This window comes from Danio aesculapii, chromosome 2 (assembly GCF_903798145.1).
Source record: "Danio aesculapii chromosome 2, fDanAes4.1, whole genome shotgun sequence".
NCBI classification, from domain to species: Eukaryota; Metazoa; Chordata; class Actinopteri; order Cypriniformes; family Danionidae; genus Danio; species Danio aesculapii.
In genome coordinates this window covers 51,361,043-51,388,924 of record NC_079436.1, presented here as the reverse complement: position 1 = coordinate 51,388,924, position 27,882 = coordinate 51,361,043, and the positions used below count along the sequence as shown (strand labels likewise).

Here is a 27,882-nt window from a genome sequence, read left to right as displayed (position 1 = left end):
TATGTAAGTTATGTTTTGGTTTTATCTTTTTGTGTTATTATTTTGGGATTGTGAGACCCCCTTGAAAATGAGATGGTACATCTCAACGGGTTTATCCTATTGAATAAACAAACATTCCAGTGTGCATCTGCTTTAATGTAGAGATTTAATTAGAAGCAAACTATTTACAGACAACATGCTGTAGCTGTTTATGATGTTAACAAATACGTCTCTCCATCACCACAGGTTTGATGTGATTCTGATCATGTGGATTGTAGCGACACTTACACTTTTACTGCATGTTGCTATTTTTACCATAGTAATCTTCATGATGAGAAAGAATCCAGGTGAGTTCATCTTTTAATCAATGATCTTATTGTAACATATGAGAAAAAAACTGTAAAGTAACATTTTTCAAGGACAAAAAAGGTCAAATACAGAGTTTAGTGTCATGATACAAACACACCTGACCACAGAATAATGTGACTGACCAATCAGAATTAAGGTTTAAAATATTAACCATTGTGTGAAGAACATTTTATGATTGCAAAGAACCTTTTTACACCACAAAAAGCTTTATTTGAAAAAATATTATAAAAATAATCTTTAAATCTTATTCTGACAGAAAATGATCACATTAACAGCACCATGAATACTGTAAGTGTTTTATAATTTACTGTAATTGATGAGGTTGAGAAGTTTTGTGGAAAAGAATGTAATTGTGTGACATTAGTTCAGCATCTAAACCTGTGTTCGGTATAGATACCCTCTGAAAACCAAATGACATCTATCAGTTCTGCAGAAGCTGATGTAAGTCTTCATCCTTTATTCTGTGTCTTTATAACTCTCAGAAGACACTGAGATGCTGAATTCAGATCAGTGATGTTCAGTTGTGTTTGTTCTCAGTCTTCTGCTGATGGCGGTTCTTTGATTTACAGTCCTGTCTCCTTTACTAAGACAGTAAGTGTTTCTGAGATTTTCTCCACTGTGATATGTGTCAGTAGTTTTTGCTGGAATTGTCCATCTTCCCAGTTCAAAGGGGAATTTAGTTGGTAATATATGTATATCAGAGCACATCACACCTGTCCTCAGGTCTTTACACTGGCTCCCAGTTACATTCAGAATAGATTTTAAAGTATTATTACTAGTCTATAAATCACTAAACGGCCTAGGACCTCAATACATTACAGATATGCTCACTGAATACAAACCCAACAGATCACTCAGATCTTTAGGATCAAATAGATTGGAAATCCCAAGAGTTCAGTCAAAACAGGGTGAATCGGCTTTCAGCTACTACGCTCCTCACTGCTGGAATCAGCTTCCAGAAATGATCAGATGTGCTCCAACATTAGGCACATTCAAATCAAGACTGAAAACACATCTGTTTAGCTGTGCCTTTACTGAATGAGCACTGTGCTACGTCCGACAGATCGAACTACTATGTTTTTCTCTTATTTTTAATTCTTTTATAACACATTTTATCTGCTTTTTTTAATTTTATTTTTATTTTTACCATTATTATTATTTGTTTTTATTTCTCTTATACTTGTTTCTTTTATTCCTGTTTATGTAAAGCAATTTGAATTGCCACTGTGTATGAAATGTGCTATATAAATAAACTTGCCTTGCCTTGCCTTCTATATTTTTTTGAATTTCTGTTATGTGACTCTTGTAGCTCTGAAAGGTTTGTGAGGCAGAAATGATGCATTTATCAATCAAACTGTGTTGTGCAAACTCCTCTCAGATCTGATCATGTTTTTTTCCACAGTGTTTATCATCAGTGGATCCAGAAGCTGATGTGATCTACAGTGCTGTGGCACAAAATAGCAAAACTGTGAGTTCATAACATACTGACACACACACACACACACACACACACACACACACACACACACACACACACACACACACACACACACACACACACACACAAAAGTTTCTATGTGGTAGTTGAGGTGCTACTGTGTTTGGCGCTGCTAAGAGGTGCTTCGGCTCTGAGCCAAATCAAGTACTATTTTGCATCAGTATTGGTGCTTTAGTTTCTTAGTATTTTGTTCTTCGTGGTGGTTCAGATTGTTTTTGTCTTGTTTCTAGTCCAAATATCTAAAACTCCTTAAATCAGGATGCATCTTCTAGACACACAGTAAAATTTCCAGAGTAAAATTTACTCAAATTGAAGAAAATTTTACTCTATAAAAGATAACATTTGGTCCCTATCTAGAAAGAGTAAAACTTACTCTTTTAATAGAGTCATTTTTCCAGAGTTAATTTTACTCAATTTTGAGGAAATATTTTACTCTTTCATGAAATATTTGACTCTATTTTGAGTTTTTTAAAATTTACTCTCATACTATTTTACTCCATTGAGAGCTATATGAATTTGACTCTGGTATTTTTTTTACTCTGTTCAGAGGAACTACAAATTTACTCTGCCAATATTTTACTCAGTTGAGAGCTATAAGAAATTGACTCTGCTATATATTTTTTTAACTCTGTTCAGAGGAACTTTAGGTTTACTCTGCCAAAATACTTACTCAGTTGAGAGCAATAAGAAATTGACTCTGCTACTATTTACTTCACAAAAGAGTTGTATGTTATCAAATATGAGTGAACTAGAAAAAATAATGCACTCTATGCAGAGCTACTTTTTTTTTTAATTTTCACATTTTACCCGTCAAAAACCCTTAAAATAAACTTGAATTTCAGAAAATAAAATCAAAACTGTTTACTCATGTTGCACCATTTTATTTTCAGGATCTTCAATATCACAATTTTATCATGAAAATAATATTAAATAATATAAAAAACAAAATCACAGTGTGGAGAAGTGAGACTTCTCCCCTCCGTCTCTGACGGCCGCACCAATATATACACACACACACACACACACACACATATACACACACACACACACACTCTGCACTTACCTTCATCTCTTCCTCCTCCGTCAGCGGTGATTTTTGATGAGTGCACGCATCATGTCACCGGCATTCTGTCATTCCTCCACAGTTTCATCTCCCCCCTATAATCTCACATGGAGCATACTTACACACACACCCATTGTCTGCGTGTTTTCGTTTGTCTGTTTGTTGTCTGTTTGTTAGGGGGGTTCGGACTTCAGCGCGAGACCGGCAAACCTGAGTGAAGGAAGGGTGCGCGCTTATGACATCAGAAGCCGCGCCTTGGGAGTTCGCGCGCTGAAAGTCCGACCGTACCATTTGTGTTTATGTGGGTACAACCAGCGTTGTTGTTTGTCCTGTTTTACAGGAAGAGAGTGGTAAAGGGCTGTATGTGGTTAATGTTGTAGGTGTTATTTGTCTGTTAAGCAGACAATGTATTATGTTTAAAGAGGTGCCATTTAAGGCAAAGTTAAAAGAGAGATAAATTTAGGTACATACCTGAATGGCTTACGCCAATCGATGGGCGGAGTCTGGAGTATAAAGAAGGACGCCAGACTCCAGCTCAGGGTCAGTTTACCTGGCTAGCGAGCGTGCTGTGGCAGAGCCGTGAGCAATTTCTCTGAGTGAGTAGATACTAGTATACAGTGGTTACGTTTGATTGTTTTTTTTTTTCCTTCTTTGGTTTTGTTTTTGTGTTATATATATTAGTCTTTATATTTAATTTGTTGATTTGGTACTTTGTATTTTTGTATATATATATATTTTTGGATTTTTTTTATGGACACTGTATATATTTTGCACTGGACATATCCTCCACATCGTTGTAAATAAATACCACCTTTTTACACTTCCGGGTCAGGCCATTGTGTTTTTGGATTTTTTGCCATTGGGTTTTTTTTGTTTTGGGTTTATTGTGATATTAAGGCCTCCCACGCCTCCTAGTGGGCCCACTCTGGGTTCACTACATCACAGTTGGTGTCAGAAGCGGCGGCCACCCGGAAGAGAATGAGGAGGAGAAGGCTGGGTCTACGATCTGCTGTGAAGGACGCAGCTTGGCGTAGACTGTCGTCTGGTGGAGAAGAGACAGCTACGGAGCGTCCCAGCACCAGTGAGCCTTCTACGCAGTCCAGTGAGGGCATGGCGAGTATGATGAGGGATTTCCTCAAGGCGCAGCAAACAAGAGAGGAGCTGTTTCTTCGTGAGCTGCGGGGACTCCGTGAGTCGATAAGGCCAACGGAGCTGACAACGCCATCGCCCAGTAGAGTATCCACAGTGGAGACATCACCCCCACCTACCCCACCACCACCCATACAGTCAACCGACCGACGAGCCGCACAGACACGTCGCCCGGAGACACCGATGCCACCCTTGCAGCCGGGAGATGACATCGAAAGCTACCTGCGACGATTTGAACGTCTGGCCCGAACGTGGCAGTGGCCTCGGGAGGAGTGGAGCTGTCGGCTGGTGCCATTGTTGACTGGTCGAGCGCTGGAGGCATACCTAGCGATGGATGAGGTCAGTGCAGATGATTACGTTCAACTAAAAGACTCTCTTCTGCAGAAGTATGACATCTCTGCTGAGACCTACCGGCAACGCTTCAGGGCTGCTACACTACCTGAAGGGGAGTCGCCAACGGAGACGTATCATCGCCTGAGACATCTGTATCAGCGCTGGGTGAGACCAGATCAAAATACAAAGGAGGAGATCGGTGAGCAGATCATCATGGAGCAACTGCTGAGGGTCATGCAACCAGACGCCAGAACGTGGGTTAAAGAACATGAGCCGAACTCGGGACTGACAGCAGCAAAGTTGGCCCAACAGTACATGAACGCTCATCGCCCCGGCCTGCGCACGCAACCTTCGAAAGGTAGAGCACGACACACATTTCACAACACTGACAATCAGCACTCGCATGAACTTGAGACTGAACGTTCACATACACTGATCTGTTATGCATGTCAGCAAAAGGGACACAAAGCATCTGTGTGCCCAGCCCGGAAATCGAAGCTGACAGGGTTTTGCTATGCACCCAGAGAGGGGGATGCTAACAGTGACTTTGATGTGGGACAAAATGTTGATTTGTTGGACATTACTGTGAATGGTTTTGAATTGAAAGCACTGCTTGATACAGGAAGTTCGATTTCCCTGATCAAATCATGTCATGTCTTTAATGTTGACTATACTAACACCACGGAAGTACAATGTATTCATGGGGATATAAAGAGGTATCCGAAAGCAGAGGTACTTGTGGGCATTCAAGATCAAATGTATTTAATGAATGTTGCAGTTGTCACTAACTTACCTACAGACATGATTTTAGGAAGAGACCTCCCAGTACTAAATGAACTGTGTGTTGAATCTACCAAAAAGATCTTTGAAGGTGGGAATGTAGATGAAATCACATGTACTGTTATGACACGTTCAAAAGCTGGTTTGCAACCACTACCAGACTTGGACAGTAGTTTGCTACAGGGTGGGACTAAGGCCCCAAAGAAAACTCGTCAGCAGAAACGGCTGTTAAAGCATCTGGGTTCTCCAGTACCCAAACCTGATACAAGTGGTCTGGAGGTGAGGGACTGGCAGATCCCAGAAAACATTGCTGAACTGCAAAGAAATGATCAAACTTTGAAAACATTGTTTACAAGGGCAGAAAAACAAAATAACACTAACTTGAATGATGAAAAGTTTATTATCAGTGATAATTTGTTATATGTACAAGTGGGGAAGGTGAAACGTTTGGTTGTACCCTTGTCTTGTCGTCCAATTGTATTACAGCTATCACACACACTTCCATGGGCAGGACATTTAGCATTTCACAAAACATACACACGCATAAGCTCACGTTTCTATTGGCCTACCATGTACACTGATGTTCAGACATACTGCAACACTTGCACCACATGTCAGACTACCAGTGCGGTACGTCAAAGAGACAAGGCTCCGTTACATCCCTTACCCATTATCTCAACCCCTTTCCGCCGCATTGCCATGGATATTGTGGGACCACTAGAAAGGAGTAGTGCTGGACACCGCTACATACTTGTCATCTGTGACTACGCCACACGTTACCCCGAAGCATTCCCACTTCGCACAGTTACCACCACAAAGGTATTACATGCTCTTATACAACTGTTTTCCAGGGTAGGCATCCCCGACGAAATCATCACAGACCAGGGAACCAATTTTATGTCACGGGTGATGAAGCAGTTTCACCAGCAGTTGGGCATCACTGCACTAAGGACGACCCCTTATCACCCGCAGACGGATGGGCTGGTGGAGAGATTTAATGCGACACTAAAGAACATGCTACGGAAGTTTGTGAATGACACTGGAAAGGACTGGGACAAGTGGCTACCGTTCCTGCTGTTCGCCTATAGGGAGGTACCTCAAGCATCCACAGGTTTCGCCCCTTTTGAGTTGATGTATGGCTGGCCAGTCCAGGGGCCGTTAGACTTATTAAAGAAGGCATGGACAAAGCCTCAAGCAGCAGAAGAGGGCAGCAACATCATCAATTTCATCCTGGAAATGAGGGAGAGGCTGGAGACCTACAGGGAGCAAGCGGAGGAAAACCTGAAAGAGGCACAAGACAAGCAAAAGAAATGGTATGACCAAAAGACCCGTCTACGCCAATTTCAACCGGGGCAGAAGGTATTATTACTATTACCCACGTCAACTAACAAACTTCTTGCAAAGTGGCAGGGGCCCTATGAGATTACCAGAAAGATGGGTCCAGTCACATATGAGATACATCACCCTGAGAAGAAGAAGAGTCGGCAAACCTACCACATTAACCTCCTGAAAGAATGGAAAGAGGCCAAGACACCACAACAACTTAAACAGTCCTTGATGGTAAGAGAAGTGGAAGAAGATGAAAGTGAACCAGCTGAAGAGATGGTGACACCAAGGAAATCTGCAGAGCTGAAACTGGAACACCTAGAAGAAGAGAAACAACAACAGTTACAAGATCTACGAAACCAATACCCTTCATTGTTCCAGCAGAGACCAGGCAGAACCGAGGTAACCCAACACACCATTCATCTTACCAATAACATTCCATCAAGACAGAGACCTTATCGAATCCCGGAAAAACTGCTCAAGCCTTTGAAAGAAGAGCTCGAGACCATGAAGGAGTTGGGGGTCATCGAGGCTTCAACCTCTGAATGGAGTAGCCCACTCGTCATCGTTCCAAAGAAGGATGGATCCTTGAGGATCTGTGTTGACTTCCGTAAGCTGAATGCTCAATCGAAGTTTGATGCCTACCCTATGCCTAGGATTGATGACCTACTGGAGAGGATTGGACAGGCCCGCTACATCACTACACTGGACTTGTGTAAGGGATATTGGCAGGTGCCCCTCCATCCGTTATCAAGACCACTGACTGCCTTCAGAACACCTCTTGGTCTATACCAGTTCACAGTTCTTCCGTTTGGATTACATGGGGCACCTGCGACCTTCCAGCGACTTATGGACCAAGTTCTCCAGGGCTGTGAAGAGTTTGCGGCTGCGTACCTAGACGACGTTGTGATTCATAGTCACACGTGGGTGGATCATTTGCGGCACGTAAGACAGACCCTGGAGAAGATCCAAGCAGCGGGTCTGTCCTTAAATGTGGCAAAGTGTGAATGGGGCAAACAAGAAACCAACTACCTGGGGTACCGACTTGGTAATGGCAGTCTCAGACCACAGGTAGACAAGGTGGAAGCAATTCGGCGAAGCCCAAGACCCAGGACCAAGAAGGAGGTGCGCTCCTTTATAGGATTGGTGGGCTGGTACCGACGCTTCATCCCTGACTTTTCCTCAACAGCAGCACCCTTAACGGACTTGTTAATTAAAGGGACAAAGAATCCAGTCATTTGGACTGAGGCCTGTGAGCAGGCATGGAAGACTCTGCAAGAGAGACTCTGTGCACATCCTGTGCTAAAGAGTCCAGACTTTACTCGACGTTTCTTGGTGCAGGTGGACGCATCAGACCGAGGGATTGGCGCGGTACTGGCCCAGGGACCATCTGGAGAGGAGAGACCTGTGGTGTTTCTGAGTAGGAAGCTGTTGCCCAGGGAAACTCGGTACTCCACGGTAGAGAAAGAGTGTCTGGCCATCAAGTGGTCCCTTGAATCCCTCCGCTACTATCTCCTGGGGAGGGAGTTTGACCTAGAGACTGACCATCGGGCGCTCACATGGATTCATACCATGAAGGATAACAATGCTAGAGTGACCCGATGGTACTTGGCATTACAACCCTTCAGATTTAAAATACGTCACTGCCCCGGGAGGAAAAACATAGTAGCCGACTTCCTGTCCAGGTTACCAGACAGTACGCGGCTTGGAGAGGGGGAGGATAATGTGGAGAAGTGAGACTTCTCCCCTCCGTCTCTGACGGCCGCACCAATATATACACACACACACACACACACACACATATACACACACACACACACACTCTGCACTTACCTTCATCTCTTCCTCCTCCGTCAGCGGTGATTTTTGATGAGTGCACGCATCATGTCACCGGCATTCTGTCATTCCTCCACAGTTTCATCTCCCCCCTATAATCTCACATGGAGCATACTTACACACACACCCATTGTCTGCGTGTTTTCGTTTGTCTGTTTGTTGTCTGTTTGTTAGGGGGGTTCGGACTTCAGCGCGAGACCGGCAAACCTGAGTGAAGGAAGGGCGCGCGCTTATGACATCAGAAGCCGCGCCTTGGGAGTTCGCGCGCTGAAAGTCCGACCGTACCATTTGTGTTTATGTGGGTACAACCAGCGTTGTTGTTTGTCCTGTTTTACAGGAAGAGAGTGGTAAAGGGCTGTATGTGGTTAATGTTGTAGGTGTTATTTGTCTGTTAAGCAGACAATGTATTATGTTTAAAGAGGTGCCATTTAAGGCAAAGTTAAAAGAGAGATAAATTTAGGTACATACCTGAATGGCTTACGCCAATCGATGGGCGGAGTCTGGAGTATAAAGAAGGACGCCAGACTCCAGCTCAGGGTCAGTTTACCTGGCTAGCGAGCGTGCTGTGGCAGAGCCGTGAGCAATTTCTCTGAGTGAGTAGATACTAGTATACAGTGGTTACGTTTGATTGTTTTTTTTTTTCCTTCTTTGGTTTTGTTTTTGTGTTATATATATTAGTCTTTATATTTAATTTGTTGATTTGGTACTTTGTATTTTTGTATATATATATATTTTTGGATTTTTTTTATGGACACTGTATATATTTTGCACTGGACATATCCTCCACATCGTTGTAAATAAATACCACCTTTTTACACTTCCGGGTCAGGCCATTGTGTTTTTGGATTTTTTGCCATTGGGTTTTTTTTGTTTTGGGTTTATTGTGATATTAAGGCCTCCCACGCCTCCTAGTGGGCCCACTCTGGGTTCACTACATCACACACAGTGATAATATAACAGAGGAGACAAAGAAAAATCTAATGAAAAAATATGGTACAATAAGCAAATCAAAATCACAACCATAAGACATTGCAATGTCAAACAGCTGCAAAATATGCTTCATTTCCAAAACATAACGGGTTTCTATGATTTGTGCACATTTATAAGCATAAACATATTCAACTAAACGTTAAATGTTTCCAATGCAGCTGTAATAAAAAGGATTCTTGTTAAGTTTCTCAGCCAACTCAACACCAACTTTCAATTCATTCAAGGCCACCTTTTTTTACCTGGACCTAGGGTTGCACGATATTGGAATTTGGTACCAATCAATATTTCAAAAAGGTTTATTTCCCGCTAACATTTGAGTGCTATTGAGCAAGTTCTTAAACAGCACTGATTTGCCACTGTGTTCACGTGCTCAACAGAAATGATTGTGATTGGCCGAGAAGCTCATCAGTTTACCGAACTCACCGCTGTTTACTGAATGTAACCACAGATACAGGGACACTAGAGCGCTTTAAAGCCGCAATTAATCAGTGCATCGCTCATATGTCAGCTTATAGACAAACAAGCTGATCGATGTGACTTTAAAACACTCCAGTATCCCTGTATCTGTGGTTTAACTCAGTAAACAGCGGTGAGTTTGGTGAACTGATTAGCTTCACCGCCAATAGTCATTTCTGTTGAGCAACTGAACACAATGACAAATCAGCGCTCAAATGTTATCGGGGAAATGGACGTCTTTAAAACTTCAGTATAAATTGGTACCGAATTCCAGTATTGTGACAACCCTACCAGGACCTAATTTCATTTCATTTGGAACAAATGTTTGCCAAATATAAGCCATTTGGCACTGGTTTTTCTTTGACAAAGTATTTGTTTTTAAAGATTTTTAGCTGCATTTTGAAAACATATGCTTTCCTGTAACAGTTGTCAAATTTTCTGCATACAACTGGACTAATGCACCATAAAATTATGCTTTGGCAACAAAGTATCATTTTCAGGAAACAAATGCTTAAATAAACTGAGGTGGTCCATAATCAAATGCTTCAAATAAATGGTGATTCCATTGGATATAACGGTAGAAAACATCATGTTGACAATCTGAAGCAATAAAATTAACAAATACCAGTGATGATCATTAGTGCATACAAGATCTCCAAACATGATGGGCAGGTAGAGCAGTAAACACCAGATATGGCTGGAGACCCTCTCTGATGCAATCCAAGTGCCCTTGAATACTGGTAACTGTCTGCGAAAGAATGAAATACAAGTACCAATGTGATTTAACAGAAAAAAGTAAAAATATAGCATGAACAAACACTTCAACTAGAGTTTCTGTATACATACTTCCAAGAACTCCAAAAGATTACTAATATGTTTGTGCCATGTATAAAAATAAAAAAAGCACAATTCTGAGTGTGGGTGTTCTTGAAGAATAGTTCAAGGTTATAGAGCTTAAGAAAGTGCGATTTGATCAGTATCTTTACCTTGACAAATATCACAAGGCAATCACATGTATGTCCAGCTGAGATTTTTCCTGGTCTTTTGCGGCCTTGGCTGGAGGGTAGCAAAAGATGAACCAGTATCAGGATTGACAAATCACTGTCTCAGCCTGAAAAAAACAGAAAACAAAATAAATTATTTTTAGGGCTTTTAAATGAGTTTTTTTTTTTAGTTTGAAGAGATTGAATATACCCTCCTTTTTTCTTTTCTCACTTTCCTTGACATAACTTCACATACATACATATATATATATATATATATATATATATTATATATATATATATATATAAAGAAATACTTAAAGTGATAGTTCACCCACAGTAGAACATTAAAAAAGATTGTTAGATGAAGTTGTCTTCCATGACTATTCATATAATGGCAGTCTATGGAGATGGTGTTTCAAATTAAAAATAAACACATACAAACAAATCCCAATTAGTATTATGTCTTTGTTACAATCTTGTTTAAAAAACGTAAATAAATAAAATGAAAAATCTACAGAATCGTGAATCATGCAGCTCTACATCTAGCACCTGTTTGTGTTATCGTGGCCTTTTCAGCCTCCCGTCAGTTGCATCTTTCTGCAGCGTTTTAATCCTCCAAGCCAGGTGTCCACTTCCATCTTCTGGATTGTAGTAATGTTCCTATAACCAGAACATTACACAGATCTAGTAGTTATACATTTATAATAATAAAATAGATCATGTTTACTCTGTAATAAAAAATAAAATTATTTTTAGAGTATATTGTCCTCCTGTAAATCAAGAAGACTGAGAGGTAACAAGTACTTACATAACCAAGCCTGCTCCTCAGGTTTGCATATACTTTCTTCAAACGTCGGGAAGGACTTGTTCTACACATAAACATAAACTAATTATACCCCATACACCATAAACACAAATTTATAAATTACCTTATGAAAAACTTACCCATGTTCATTTGTCAAATGTGCAACTAATATTTTGACCAAGTCATGTCTCCGGCTATCTGACAGACTTTTGGTACGAAAGTATGCATTTATGATCTTCTCTCCTCCAGGGCTGTTCTTAAGAATACCCTCAATCATCTAGAGGGGGAATGTAATTTTGAGCATATATGAGAAATTAACAACTGATGAGTGTATAGTAGTTAAATATCTTAAATATTTAATCATTTTATATATATACTATATATATACATTTAAATCAGAGGCTAAATGTGTAACTCCTACTTGGCCAAGTTGATGTTCTGTAGATCCTTGTTTTCCTCATCAACCTCTGTCTTTGAGTCATCAAAGACCTTTATATCCAATGTAGGAAGGTCAAATTTCTTGGCAACTAAAAAGACACAAAATTGACAAAGGCCAGCACACTTAAAGTAAGAGTTATATTTACATATTATAATATTATACACATATTACTTTCACAAATAATTTTCAGAGAGAAATTTTCAGAGATATTATTAATGTAAATAATGTAAAAAGATAGATCTTACCACATTCCAAAATGTTTGAAATGTAAAAGTATTTGAAGAAAAAACATTTCTTAATTTCTTCGCTCTGACAACATTGTTGGTGTGCATCCTAAAGAGACCAGAAAGACAACGTTAAATATCAAGTGATAACACAGTTAAAGGTTGTTCTTTAATGATCCACATAACATGACTGATATTTTTTATTGTTATTTTTTTTTTTAATTCAATCTAATACTAAAATTGCATCATATTCATTAAATGGTCATCTTAATATCCTGTTTAAAAAAAAACAGGAAGCTATACGCCCAATAGAATCTCATTCATTTTTATGTCAAAATAGATGCATTAAAAAAAAAAGAAATTAACAGAAACAAACTAAAAAAAAGCTTATTTTTTACATGAATTTATTTACATGAATTAACCAAACAAAGTTACATATTAAATGTGTACAGGGTAACCTGTATACTATATAAATATAACATTAAATTGCTGTAACAGCCCATTTCAAACCTTATCAGTCCTAGCCCTGCCCTTATTTTTTCATTGCTACATTTGAGTTATGGTAAAATATTGCTCTTGTAAATACTTATCATTTCAGTAATAAAAAAATAAATTAAACTATATGCAAAAAACACTGACAACTTTCAGATCATTATAGTGTTTGAAAAAAATTGAATTTTGAATTGAAACATCCACGTTCTGTATTCATATGGCAATGAGATCAGCGGTTAACTTTCACTCTTTATAGAGTCAAATACATGTGACCCACAGCTCGAGCAGCCCTTCGACTAGTTTCACGTTAGTAGACAAAGATTTGATAGACACTTAACTATTCTCACTGGCATCAACAAACAATTTTAATCTATATATTGGCAGAATTCGATTCAAGATTACTCTTAGTTCTAACACATAACGTACAAATGGCTTTCATCGATATATTTGCATCTAGCGTTAGCTCTTTATAGAGTCAAGTACATGTGTCCCACATCTCGAGCAACGCGTCATCTAGTTTAACATTAGCAGGCAAACATTTGATAGGGACCCGAGTTAACTAGTTAGCTTGTTTTTAATTAACGTTCGTATTCGATTATATGTTTATCTTAAGGTCGCAAGTTCCCTGAAACATTTGAACGTCCGATGACCATTAGAAAGGCGTTCCACACGTCCGTCATAGTTGAAAAATATACACAAAACGTAAATATATATATATATATATATATATATATATATATATATATATATATATATATATATATATATACTACTACTACTACTACAATGAATATTAAGAAATTGTAACCTTACCTACTTTACATCCAGCAGAAGCGTATCTTTCCTTCGAATCCAGCGGCGATCGACAACCGTGACGACGTAACTTAATGGCGGAGAGTAGAAACTGCGCGAGAGTTTAGGGTAAAGTGAGAAACGTCACGACGTCCCCCACACGCAGTTCAGCGAAGTGGACAGCACAATTGTCATCTGTGCTGCAAATATTACGAGATTTTCACTGCTTTGCTAAGCTTAAAACAATTTAATCACAATATAGACTGTGTATGTTTAGGGAGCGTCTATAAAGTTCAACCCAAATTCGAAGAGACTTTCATTAATAAACCTGACTGTTAATTGTTAGGTCTTCATTATAGCTTACATATCACGGCTGTATGACTGTAATTATATTATATTATATTATATTATATTATATTATATTATATTATATTATATTATATTATATTATATTATATTATATTATATTATATTTGTAGTTCTTTAAATGTCCACAAATTGTATGATGTTTTCATTTCATTTTCATGTTTTACTTAATGGTACAGGAGGACTCTGGCAAGAGTGTCACAAATACTCTGTAAATTTGCTCTCACTCTACTGACACATTTTACTCTGAACACTCAAAATAGAGCAAAAAGAACTATTTTTGAGTAAAAAAATTATAACTCTGGAAAAATGACTCCGGAATTTTTCCTGTGCAAGTAAACCATATTGTCTTGTTTTCAGAAACAATGTCAAAATTAAGTGTTTTTTTTTCTTACAATAATCTGCCAATGGGGTAAGAAAAACCATTTTATGTCAAATGGAAAAGCATGTTTTTTTTTGCTTGCTCCATTGGCAAATAACTTAGCTTGTTTTAAGTAAAAACTTTAATACATCTTGATTTGTGATTTTTATATATTCAGACTAGAAGACAAATAAATCCAAGTAAGAAAAACAGTTTTTGCAGTACATGTACTACTAAAAATGAAGTGAATTGGAGTAAATAATGCACAAATAAAGAGTAACTAATGCTCCTTATTATAGCAGTTTGAATGATGAATGATTCTCAGTTCTAGTGCTTAAGGTTTAATGCAGATGATAAATGTAAATGTTTAAAAGCTGTTGCTATATAAATATATGTCAGCTGACTTTTAAAATGAATTGAATACTGCAACCTTGTGACAAACATTTGTTTCTGTGTCTGTTTAAGGCATAATACAGAATTAATTCATGACTACATGGAGGATGAAGACGACACATCAGCATTTTAAAAGAAGATGAAAACTTCTGTAATATTTCATCTCATCCTTAATCTTAAATCCAAATTATCCTGAAGACAATTGACCAGTTTAGGTTTGCTAAAAAAATAATAACAACAATAACAAAACAAAGAAACCTTCAACCTGAGTTTGACTTCCATGTTTTAGAATGTAAGTCTACGTGAGTGCAGTTATGCTAGATTTCGGGGAATGAATGAATGAATGAATGACTAACTAACTAAATAAATAAATAAATAAATAAATAAATAAATAAATAAATAAATAAATAAATGAATGAATAAATAAATGAATGAATGAATGAATGAATAGAATATCCTTTGTAGATTTTAATTTTACAGTAAACAAAAACATGAATCTCCACAATAAATTAGTGAGTGTTTTTTCATCTACTGTATGTGTGGTGCCACTTGTTTGTGATTTTTACCTCTTACACCCAAATTATGAGCAATATCTGTATCAGAGCTTTATAATGTCCAAACTCTAGGTATGTCTAAACTCATCTCATGTGTGATGTCTGTGTTTCTATAGTAGACCTTTCAGACCATGTCCACCAAACAGGGAATTAAACATTTGATTATTTTCTTTTCCTGATGTTATAAACTTCATCAATAGTTTATTTTTAAGTGGACTCAAATGAGTTGACAGATCTGAGGTTCAAGACAGATGAAAACTCAAAAGCTTTTCAATGAACTGTGTAGAGTACAGTATGATGAGAGTTTCTATCTCCGCTTAGCCATTTTTCATGTGTATAATACCATTTGGACTCCTCGTATTTAATTATTATGCATGTAGTTTTGTTGTTGTCCTCTTCATGGCGCTGTAATACAATTGGAGCACCAGAGTGAGCGTTACAGTAATAAAGGATAAACAGAACCTGAGTGTGGTTAAAATAGTATTGAGCAAGAAATGTGATTGTGTAGAACGAAGAATGAGGAAATGCTGTTTTTTTTAATGTCAGAAATTTGTCAGCAGGGAATTAAAGTTTTTATGTAATGAATCAAGAATTGTAAATAAAAATGGATATAAAATACAAATAAACGAATCAAGAACATTTTTACATTAATAATAACACTTCTAGTGTTGTGGATGCAGTTTGACACTTGTAGTTTAAACCTCTCATCTGCTCTCATCTCATCACTGAAGACTTGAGTAGTGAGACGTTGTGTTGTGTGATGTGTCGCTGACTGCAGAATGACTATTATGCTTATTTGTTTACACTTTTGTGGTTTAAAATAGCATGAGATGAGTTCCTCTCTCTCTCTCTCTCTCTCTCTCTCTCTCTCTCATACACATACTCCACTGCAGACATGATTCACACTCTGATTCTCACTGGCGTTTTTCTTCACATTGGAGGTAAATTTTTATAATTCTTTTAGTATACATTTACTTCATTAGTGTTTGTGTAGTTTATGAGTGTGTTTTTGTTTTTCTTCTGCACTTAATCTTGTCTACAGATGAAGCTTGGGTTAATAATCTGAATATAGGAGTGAAATCTGGATCACCAGGCATTATTCCATGTCAATATGAAGAACAATATAAAGAAAACCACAAGTATTGGTGTTGGGGGTCAGTTTGGAGCGCTTGCTCTATATTGGCAAATGGAAATGAAACAAGAAATAAATTCTCCATCACTGATTATTCAGCTCAGAGTATCTTTACAGTGGAATGGCAGAATCTGCAGCCGTCAGACTCTGGATATTACTGGTGCGCTGTGGAGCCCAGTGGTTCTGGGATAGATGCTGGTTATTATTTGTATCTGTCGGTACAATCAGGTAAAGAAAACCTTTCCAAATCTCTCTTATTTCTCACAAACAAATAATGTAAAAGGTTGTGTTTTGTGCGATAGAGGTTTATTTCTGTTTACACAAGTGGAACTGAAAAAGGAGAACAAGTTAAGTGTGTGACGACTAATGAAAAAACACAAAGTCGCCTCGACTACTGCAGGTCTATATTTAATTGTTGAGATGTCATGACTGTTCTTCTGTCAAGGTGAAGGTGCAGGCTCAGATAGGTCACCGACAAGATGCATATCAAATTACATTTACATTACAGTCTTGTGAGAAGTGTTCCTAGATACTCTGAATGCAGCTTAACAATCCAACGTTATGCATTTGTCTTTACTTCTAAGAGTGCATTGTGATTTTGTATATCTAGGATGATTATATTGTCTGTGTGCTGAAATAAACTTAGGCTGTTTCTCAATTCCAAGAACGCAGAAAACGGACTTGCGTTCTTATGGAGACCGGTCTTGCCAGGTGTCCTCGGAAGAACGAACTCGAGAGACCACGAGAACAGAAAACGCGTCCTCTGAGAAATGAGATGCTGCGTTCTTCCTGGTGGTCACGTGACCTTCACACGTTTTTTTAATGGGAAATTATTTAAACATTACAGCATTCATACCAGGATTATTGTTTTTCCCTTTCAAAATATATACTATGCATAAAACATTATAAATATACATAGCACAATATAAATAAAACAGATTTTAATACGAATTTCAGTAAACCAACACATTTAATGTGTTTATTCCTTTATTAAGATGTCCATGGTAATCTTTACTTTCACCGTTTCATTTAGGGAAACTCCTGATGTAAATAAGTGATATCTCTAACTTTAAAGGGCACCTAGGTTAGCCCTTTTTTCAGATTTAATTTAAGTGTTTTCCGTCTCCAGAATGTGTCTGGAAAGTTTCAGCTCAAAACACCCATCACATTATACCTTTTGCAAGATTCTATTTTATATATTTTTGCACTAGGGGGCTGTTTTGTTGTACTGCACCTTTAAGGCTAGTCCTCCCCGCCCACCGTTTCTACCTGCCTTTCTGCGTGCCTTACTCTCCTCCCTCAGCTGCGTCAGACAACAGACAGACTAAAGCTGCGGTCACACTGGGCTTTTCCTCCCATAGACTTCCATTCATACGCACGCGAATGAATCAGACTGGAAACGCAGGGTTATGCGTTAAGTTTTGCAGTACAATGCGGTGCAAAGTTCAAGCTTGGTGAACTCTGACCTGCGAAATCACATCACTTGACTGCGTGAGACCAATTGAGGATCAAAACACGACCTCTCTGGACAGAAATTTAAAATATGGAGCAATCGCTCGCTTTTTTAATGTCTAATCATCTTGTTTAATCCCACCCCTTTTTGCAGCGCTGTACGACAAAATGTCGCACACAAAGCCCAGTGTGACCGCAGTCTTAAAGGAAGCAGATCTCACGTAGCGTTTGTGAGAAATACTACAGTAAGAAATTTACCAATGAGTATTTATTGTGCAGTTGCATCAATGATTCACACAAAGTTCAAGAGCGCACACATAAGAATGAAGAAACGTCCACAAACCGGGATTGAAGCGTCTTCCTTTATAATTGTTCTGACACGCGACTGTGCTGATGAAGTAAAGCTAAGCTAAATCGCTGTAATTCATTACACACGTGCTCTGTTTTAAAACATTTTAAACATGTGAAACTCACTCTTGATCATATTTGATGATGATTTATGATCCTACCAAACTGAACAGACCTTTGATTCCCAGTTGCTTTGCGCATGTCTGGTCTTGTTGATATGATTATACATGTGACAACCGGGGCATTTTAATACGCAGCTGTCAATCAATTCGCTGGGCGGGGGGACCGCACTCCTACGTAAAAGTTGCGGTCAGTCTGAAAACCGCTCCAATTGGTCCACCGTTTTTATGTTGCTAAATTGCAAAAAAAAGGACTGGGTGTGTTTATATCACCCCAATATGACGGTCTATACACCATACATGCACATATGTCTGTCCAAACAGCTTGAAAAGTAGATTTTTCACCATAGGTGCCCTTTAATAATTAATCTAAATAAAATGCTGCACTTCCCACCTCCAGTCGCAATGACTTCTGGGACTTCTAGAGTGAGATCAGTGCTCAAGTCTGCATCGGTGCGTCCTCGATATCAAGAACACATCCGGGAAGTTTTACGCGTCCTCCGTTGTTGCGGTCTTGAGTATTGGAACTGAGCTTTGGCAGCTGACGATGACGTTACAAGAGAACACGAGTACGCAAGACTGCTGAAAACGCATATTGAGAAACAGCCATAGATTAAACACTCACTACTAACATGCCCTGAAGCTGTATTTGAGTGGCTGTGAGTTCAACTCCTGCAAATCCTGTATACTTTAATAAAAACTCCTTTTTTGAAAAAGCCTCCTAGAGTTAAACAGTTGACTTGGACCATCTTTGAATATGTTCAGCTGATTTCTTATTCGGGTATGGTCACTATTAGCTTAGCTTAGCATAATTCATTGAATTTCACCATAAGCATTTCATTCAAAAAAGATTTTTGATAAATTTCCTATTCAAAGCTCCAGGCCCCTGTAGTTACATCATGTAATAAGACCAACCATCAGTCATCCCCAGCTAGTATCAGTAATGTACATTTATTATTATTATTTTTAATTGCACTGAAAAGAACATAACTTGGAGCATAAAGTGGCATGCCAGTAATACATTTTACTCTATAATGCAGTGATGTACGGAGTGCACCGCCGCATTTGTGCGTGAACATGCTGTGAGCACAGTATAACAGCTGATAGGTCAGGAAAGTTAGTTTTTTACTTAGGCAAGAGACATTTTATTTTGTACCAAGTAAGAAAAATAACATTAGAATCATAATGACACAGTATTTCATCCATCAGAGTATTTCATCTTATCTGAGGGCAGACACTGAATTAGGATGTTTCTCTCATGCACTTTAACAGCATATACAGTAATCTATTTTTATACAGTCGGTGCATCTAACAGAAGTGTGAACAGCTTTCACACACCTTTCAAACTCAAAGTTGTGCATCACAAAACACTAACACACTTAGAGGGCACTCACACTAGGCTATCCAAACCATGCCCGGGCGCGTTTCCCAGTTCGTTTGACAAGTGTTGTAAAATTGGTGGGCCTTTAAGGGCCGGGGCTGCAGTTTGTGTGTGTGTGTGAAGCGGAGAGGGAGAGACAGAAAAAGAAGAGCGCTATTCTTTTCGCAATGAGACTGTTTTGAGTGCTGTTTCCTCTTTGGTGACTGATTTAGTTGTACCACACAGGGAATAATAAATAGTTGAACCAAGTTACATGTGTCCTCGTACATTCACCGGCTGCAACGAAAAGAGAAGGGAGTTAACCCTGAAACTAATATTATTCGGCCCTGGAGTAATAAGTGAATCTCTGAATCTCTAACACCACTAAAAGACAGAGCAGGAAAGGTTAACACAAGTGTGAGTGCTTCAAATCACACCCAGGCACTGTTCAGCTGGCCAACCCTGGCCCGGTTTGAAGAGGTGCGCCAGGTTCGGTTGGGTTTTGGTGAGGTACGCTTGTAGTGTGAGTGCAAAGTGCGCCTGAGTCTGAAACAGAAGACGCAATGTCACTTTTATGGGACTGTTTCATATGGATTTATTAATCATTCTTAGTGTTCAATGAAATCAAGCTATCATAGTTTATTAAAGACGAAAACCCCTCGCTGCACTTCAGCAAACCTCCTAATACCTGCAGCACGAGGGCTTTTATGATAATTTATGAGCGTCAAAAGTTGTGGATCTGTTCAGCAAAATATTTGACTGCATGTCACTGCATCCCAAATGAAAGAAAATATAACTAAAGCAATCTCCACTGTGAGCGAGAGCGCTTCTCTTCTGTTAAACTGAACAGTTGCACCATCAATCACCTAATGGCTCGTTTCCACTGACTGGTACGGTACGGTTCGGTTTGGTACAGGTCACCTTTATCAGGCTTGCATTTCCACTAACAAGGGTACCCTTTTGATGGGCGTGATGTATGACAGAAAGTTTCAGTCGACGTCATTCTCGCTTGAGAAAATGTCTACAACAAAGCTGTACAGGTCACTTTCATATCATATGAAAAGCACTTCTCACAAAACAGATGCTTCATACACAAATACTTCTGTATAATGTTTATTACTAACTTTTCTATGAACATGAGTTGATTATAACTGCAGATCAAAGACAGTGCGAAACAGCCTACTGTAACGTCTGTAATTATATTAAATAACTAAATAAATTAACATATATAAACACATACAGCCCCTTACAGTCCCTGATATGTTACCAACTACAGAAGTACTACACACAGCAGACATTTTCATCCGTATTTAGGTTCAAAACAACACAAAATATAGCCCACAGTCAGTGAAAACCTCTTATCTGTGTCTGTAATCTTCAGCAGCACATGTAGCCTCTGTTATAGAACAATTCCGTCATTCCTGGTTCATATTAGTCCAAAAGATGAAGTTAATAAGTTAGTTAATCATGGCATTTTGTTCATGTTTGCTGAAAAATAATGTGCTCCTTTTTTTCCGGCTTCTCCTTTGTTTCTTCACGCTTCACTCTCGCGTTTGTCAGTGTCTGACAGGATCGGGTTTCAAAAGCACGTCAATAATCAAGTGCACGTTATTATCATCAGCTCAAGAAGTTTGTTATTTCAGATATAATGTTAGACGCGCGCGAGCGCTAGCAAGAAAACGAAACCACTCGCACCTCAGACTGGCTCGTAAAAAACTACGGGGCTCAGGGTAAATCTGCTCAACTCCATGGCTTTGTGGCTGTTTATCAAGATGACGACAAGGTTTGTTTATAATTCCACTGTAATCACACGCTGTGTAATTCAAACATGGCGGGTTTTTTGTTTTCATTCTGGCTTGTTGCGCAAGCGAATGACGTATCTCTGTAAACCAATAGCGTTCAGCTGCGTGTGTGGCTCCGCCTTTTGGTACCCTTTCTCGTGTTTGAAAAAAGTGGTATGGTTCGGTTCGGTATGCCTTTTGACAGTGGAAACGGCCATAAAAGCGTACCAAACCGAACCGTACCGTACCGTACCACTCAGTGGAAACGGGCCTGCTCAGGTTTGGAAGGCAAAAGCAGTGTGAGTGCAGGCCATCGGGGGAGGCAGAACAATCGCAAAAACCGGCACGGTTCAAGGCAACTGTACCTAGTGTGAGTATGCATCTAAAACAGTATAGCCACCCACTTCTGGATGGTGACCCACAGATACAATTTTACAATTTTAAACAGACGTTTGATCCTACATGGAAGCGTTCACTGCTGTGGTGTCCTCCATGCAAAATTATAAAGAAAAAGTTCTATACTGAAATTTTATATATAATACAGACAAGTACATTATGTATATTAAAGTATAGGATCAAATAAGTGTAATAAGAATAACTACTGTAAATAAATAAATGAATTAATCAGAAAAAAAGTGGAAATAGAAAAATTAATGAATTAATTAATTGGACATAAATCAAAAATAAGATTCTGTGAGAGTGTTTACATAAGTAGTACATGGAAAGAAATTATGTTTGCAAAATATGGGGTGAATTTAAACAAACATTTAAAGTAACATTTAAACAAAATTTAGTAATGCTCAACTTGATTTGTTTAAGTTCAGCCCTTATAAATTGTTTCCAAGCATTTTCCTTAAAACAATTAGTAATTCAGTTTACATTTTACTCTATACATTCGCTAATTATTCTGTTTATCTCTAGGAGTGTTTATATAGATTTTGTTTTCTCATAATGGACCTCCCATGGGGGTTTACTGCGGGTGTGATTTCCTATTGTTGGTTTAGTTCTAGTTTAAACTTGAACTTAAAAAAGGAAAATTGAAGACAATTTTTTTCTCTTAGTATTGTTCTTTGTTTTTTACGTGCCTGTTTGTGCAGATATAAAGCATATAAAATATATTATGTAAGAAAAACGCATAACACTTCAGAATGCTAATTTAAATAAAACTTGTTTTTTATTCTGAAGTGGAAGCATTGCAGTGTTTTGAGTGGCCATTATTTCACTGCTGTTTATTTCTATCTTATTGTCTGCTTTGTGTGTTTCAGCTCCTGATGTGTCTGTGATGAACAGCAGAGTATCTAGACATGAAGGTGGTAATGTCAGTGTTCAGTGTTTCTACAGTTCAATATATAAGGCTAAAAACAAACGCTGGTGCAGATATAAAGATGAGAGCTGTTTCACAAAGGAGGATACTGACACATCCCAGAGTTCATCAGTGCAGATCAGTGATGATGGTGAAAGCTCCTTCACTGTGCTGATGACTGGACTGAGACTCTCTGATTCTGGATGGTATTTCTGCTCTGTTGGAGATCTGCAGGTTCCTGTTCAGCTCACTGTCAGTAAACCTGAACCCAAAGGTAAGATCACAAACCATAAATGATGTCACTCATAATGACTTAATTTAACATTGTTTTCTTTTCTCCCTTCCTGCTGTGACAACCATTCCAACAACTCCGCCATCGCCTCAGACCTGTAGGTGTAAACATGTATATTTTAAATAGTAAAACTCAATGAAATTATTTGTAGTCAGATCATTTTAATGCAACCTGTTGAAAATGAAACGCTTTAAAAAGGTCAGAACTCAGAATTCATGTACTGTGATATTAGTACTGCATAAATCTCAAATACAGATTTTATAATATTTAATTATTAACAAAAACAACATTACAGTATATGTCTAACGTGATTCCATACTTATGTATTGCACTTATACTTCTTTATCCTGTTTTGCAGGTACACAACACAGTCGTCTGCCAAACCAATTCCTACAAGTAATAAAACAAATGATAAGCAGCATTTTTTAAAAATTATTGCTATTTTTTAAAATAATTTCATTAATAATAAAAATGTAAAATGGCTTGTCTAATTCACAATAAACTTGATCATTAAAACTCTCAAATTCACGAGCTATATAAAGGTTCGCATTATTAAAACTGAGATGAAATTCATTATTAAATTGACCTCATTTAACAAAAAACAAACAAAAAATAATAATTAATCTTTTTTGTGCTTTTTTCAGCCATTTTTTCTACCGTTTCAAGACCTGAGGCAAACATGTAAGTGTCTTCATTACTTAATTATTATAACTTTGTTATTCAATCATTTAGAATAAGATTCCTATTCAACAATCTGATCCTGCAGGTATATATAGTGCAATATGTACAGTAATACGACCAGGAGCAGACAGATTTGGTCTGAAATTTGAGAGGTTGAAGTGTGGATTCATTTTTTGGTGAAATAAAAAAAATAATAAACATAATTTATAATTTTTCTGTATGTTGTGATTCATGTTTTCATTTTCCCTATTTATTTATGTTATTGAATTACATTGTGATCTTGATCTATCTTCCAACAACTTGTAACCTTGAAAAGTTTGATAAGGTGACTTTTAATTACATTTTAATTATGATATATTGTCTGTGTTTGTTGTATATTACAAAACAAACACCATGTAATATAAAATTATTATTTTACAGATTTATTTCTCTATACATTATTTCTTATGCATTTTATTATTTTAAACTACTAAAATGTCAATAAAAGTCACTTTGTTAAACTGTAGAGTTGAATTTTGAACATCAAAAGTCGACAGAGCAGAGATCAACATCCCATAGTGCAATTCACAACCGTAAATAAAAATTTAAAATACTTGTGAATCACACATCTCTTTTATAGACCAGCACACCCATGAGTCCACAAAGTGGCGCAAATGGATTTGCTATTTAAAGAGCCCATATTATGCATGAAATAGGGTCATATTTAGGTTGTAAGGGTCTCCAACAGTCTAATATGCATGCAAGGTCAAAAAACACTTTGATGGTCTTATAATCTGCATTTATTTTTACCTAATTATCCCAGCGACTCCCATATGAATCGTTCAGCGATTCATTTGTTCCCAAACCCCTCCTCAGCGCGAAGCTAATCTGCGCTGATTGGACCGATGACAGCCTGCGGTGGTCGACACGGACAAGGCTTCAGCGTGAGACAGAGTGAAATGCCCAGCAGCTAATCTACAATATAAAAGTAGTCACAGTGCATACACGCTTCATAGTGGATTTTGGCTGCCAGTGGGTGAATGTAAACACAGACGATGGACTAGAAAATACTGACGACTAACTATTTTATTGAGCAAAAAGTCCAAGAACTGGCGAGGAGATCTAGGCTGTCACAGTCTTCTTGCTCTTTTCACACACACACACACACACACACACACACACACACACACACACACACACACAGACACAGGGCCTGCGCGTCCATAGAGGAGCGGCTGAATAGAGAGGGCGCGGCGCTCAATTATATCCGCGAATACCCGTGTGTACACACACGAGGAGACACAGACACACACACACACAGGGCCGGAGCGTCCATAGAGGAGCGGCTGAATTGAGAGGGCGTGGCGCGGCGCTCAGTTATATCCGCGAATACCCGTGCGTTACACACACGAGGAGACACAGACACACACACACCCAGGGCCGGCGCGTCCATAGAGGAGCGGCTGAATTGAGGGGATGTGGCGCGGCGCTCAGTTATATCCGCGAATACCCGTGCGTTACACACACGAGGAGACACAGACACACACACACCCAGGGCCGGCGCGTCCATAGAGGAGCGGCTGAATTGAGAGGGCTCGGCGCGGCGCTCAGTTATATCCGCGAATAGCCGTGCGTTACACACACGAGGAGACACAGACACACACACACAGACACATTACTCCTACCCGAGGACACGACTCACACGCCAGAACTATTTTGAAACTTGACTGTTGCATGTGTGTAAACAGCTGACGATCCGTAATCAAAGCGGCACGCGTCGCGTTTTCAACGTGGCTTTACACGCGATATGAGAATATAAAGAGTGAACCTGATACAGTACACGCGGTTACAAGTAACAAAACACAACTAAATACATAATTTGCAAGCTAGAGTAAACGAGGCAATAATTTTAATCGCACGTACTTACACTGGTGAAATGGGGGAAGAAACTGATTCATGATCCACTGATCCATGTTCTGACAGTCTTCACTGATCCTTCCTTTAACAAACTGAAGAAGTCTTCTTTGAAAGCATATAGTTTTCAGAAGCACTCAGAACTGCTCAAGGCTGGGCTATATTGCTGATGTTTCATCTTTGATTAGACTGTCCATAATATCCATCTGCACAGCGTGACTTCATTCGACCGGTGTGTGTGTGTGTGTGTGTGTGTGTGTGTGTGTGTGCGTGTGTGTGTGTGTGTGTGTGTGTGTGTGAGACTTTTTTTTCTGTGTTAGTGGGCGGGGCCGCAGGTTTCAAATGTCCCGGGTTTGCGCGCCCAACTACTTGTGTTTCGTAGCTGCGTCATCACGAAACACCTAATGACTCGTTATCAAGACGACTCGTTTGAAGCACTATGAGTCGACTCTTTTATAGATGAATCAATAGTTTTAAACACTGTACACTTACAGATTTAAGCCTTAGCTGGATATTTCACTTCACTTAGAGCTGTGTTACACACTACATGGAAGGGCATTTTCAAAAACCCTTAATATGGGCTCTTTAAACAACGTGGTGCAAAACGTGAAAATTACAGTTGCGCTGGTCTGAAAATCGTAACACATTGTGCCAAATACATCTTGACAGGTGTATGATAGGGCCCTAAGTTTTTTTACATGTTTAGGTTTAAATGTTTCCCAAATCTTCTTGATGTGACTGAAATATATTGAGTTTTCTCCACTGATCACGTATGTTTTAATCTTTCAGACTGAACAAGGAGCATTTCTGTCTGTCAGAGAACTAGATGTGTTTCTCCATCTCACACTGAAGAACCAGATAATTAGAAAAGTGTTGATTAATATTATTCTGTATTTGCTTTATGCTTATTCGTCAAAGGAACAAAATGTAAAAAGTTTAAAATGCTCAAGTCCACTAAATTAATGTTTGTTGATTTGTGTAATTTCATTATCCTAAAGGTTTTAATTATGTCAGTGATGTCAAATCCACTTTTCTCTGATGTAAATCAATTGTTTCCATCAAGGAGCAGCTAATAACATATAAGCCAGGCATTTACATATACATATAGCCCCCCTGTTTATTTTTTTCCTGACTCTTCTGTTTAACGGAGAGCAGATTTTTTCAACACATTTCTACACATAATTGTTATAATAACTCATTTCTAATAACAATAAATAATATTTGACATTTTTCAAGACACTTCTTTACAGCTTAAAGTGACATTTAAAGTGGTGGGCCGTTATCGGCGTTAACGTGCTGCATTAACGCAAGAGTCTTATTGCGCGATAAAAAAATATTGCCGTTAATCTATTCTCAAAGTTGGGTTGGGAGCTGGGTCTATTCTACGCAAGCTATGATGACTTTCACCTTGATATTTTAGCGTGGATGTATACCTGACCGTTGAGCCGTCTGACAAACAAGTGCCCTTCTGAATCAAATCAGCAGGATGCCCTTCTGGATCTTTCACCTGAGTTCAGACCTGATTTTGGCAGATTTCGGTGTGTGTGGTCCTTTACTGACAGCCACGTGTGTGGATTTTGTCGGAAAATATGGCGTAAAGTCCTACATGACAGTAATAGTTTGATTGCGGTGTTTACTTCAATAATGCCACTAATATATGCACTCCACATGTCTTAATTCCATTTCTGTTTAGTTCAGTTATGACTTTAGTCGGTTCGGTTTGGTACGCTTTTATGGCCGTTTCCACTGTCAAAAAGCGTACTGAACCGTATTGTACCACTTTTTCGGCACCCTTTCGAAAGGGTACCAAACACGAGAAAGGGTACCAAATTTGAATCTAATATAAATCTAATCAAAAGGCAGAGCCACACGCGCAGCTGAACGCTATTGGTTTACAGAGATACGTTATTCGCTTACGCAACAAGCCAGAATGAAAACAAAAAACCTGCCATGTTTGAAATACACAGCCGAGAGATTACAGGGGAATTATAAATACATATAATAACGAGCCATGGTCGATCTGGGCTCAAACAAACCACAAAGCCAAGAAGAAGAGCAGATTTACCCTGTGCCGCATAGTTTTTTACGAGCCAGTCTGAGGCGCGAGCGGTTTCGCTTTCTTGCTAGCGCTCGCACGCGTCTAACATTATATCTGAAATAACAAACTTCTTGAGCTGATGATAATAACCTGCGCTTGATTATTGACGTGCTTTTGAAGCCGGAAAAAAAGGAGCACATTATATTTCAGCAAACATGAACCAAATGCCATGATTAACTAACGTATTATCTTCACATTTTGGACTAATATGAACTGGGAATGACAGAATTAC

At 38.6% G+C, this 27,882-nt stretch overlaps 1 protein-coding gene and 1 long non-coding RNA gene across 2 annotated transcripts; one reads left to right on the top strand and one right to left on the bottom strand.

Moving 5' to 3' along the window:
- Positions 1-741: 741 nt before the first annotated feature.
- LOC130213736 (polymeric immunoglobulin receptor-like) lies at positions 742-27,229 on the top strand. Its single transcript, XM_056445506.1, has 10 exons — positions 742-789; positions 886-939; positions 1,751-1,816; positions 16,085-16,132; positions 16,234-16,551; positions 22,649-22,960; positions 23,072-23,075; positions 23,337-23,374; positions 23,623-23,659; positions 26,342-27,229. The coding sequence occupies exons 4-10, from the start codon at positions 16,087-16,089 to the stop codon at positions 26,376-26,378; spliced, it is 792 nt and encodes a 263-aa protein (XP_056301481.1). The 5' UTR covers positions 742-789; positions 886-939; positions 1,751-1,816; positions 16,085-16,086; the 3' UTR covers positions 26,379-27,229.
- On the bottom strand, positions 10,789-12,134 carry LOC130213746 (uncharacterized). Its single transcript, XR_008835495.1, has 5 exons — positions 11,992-12,134; positions 11,711-11,847; positions 11,574-11,634; positions 11,315-11,425; positions 10,789-10,890 (listed from the first exon to the last, which is right to left on the bottom strand). It is a non-coding gene; the product is annotated as an uncharacterized LOC130213746 (long non-coding RNA).
- Positions 27,230-27,882: the final 653 nt, after the last annotated feature.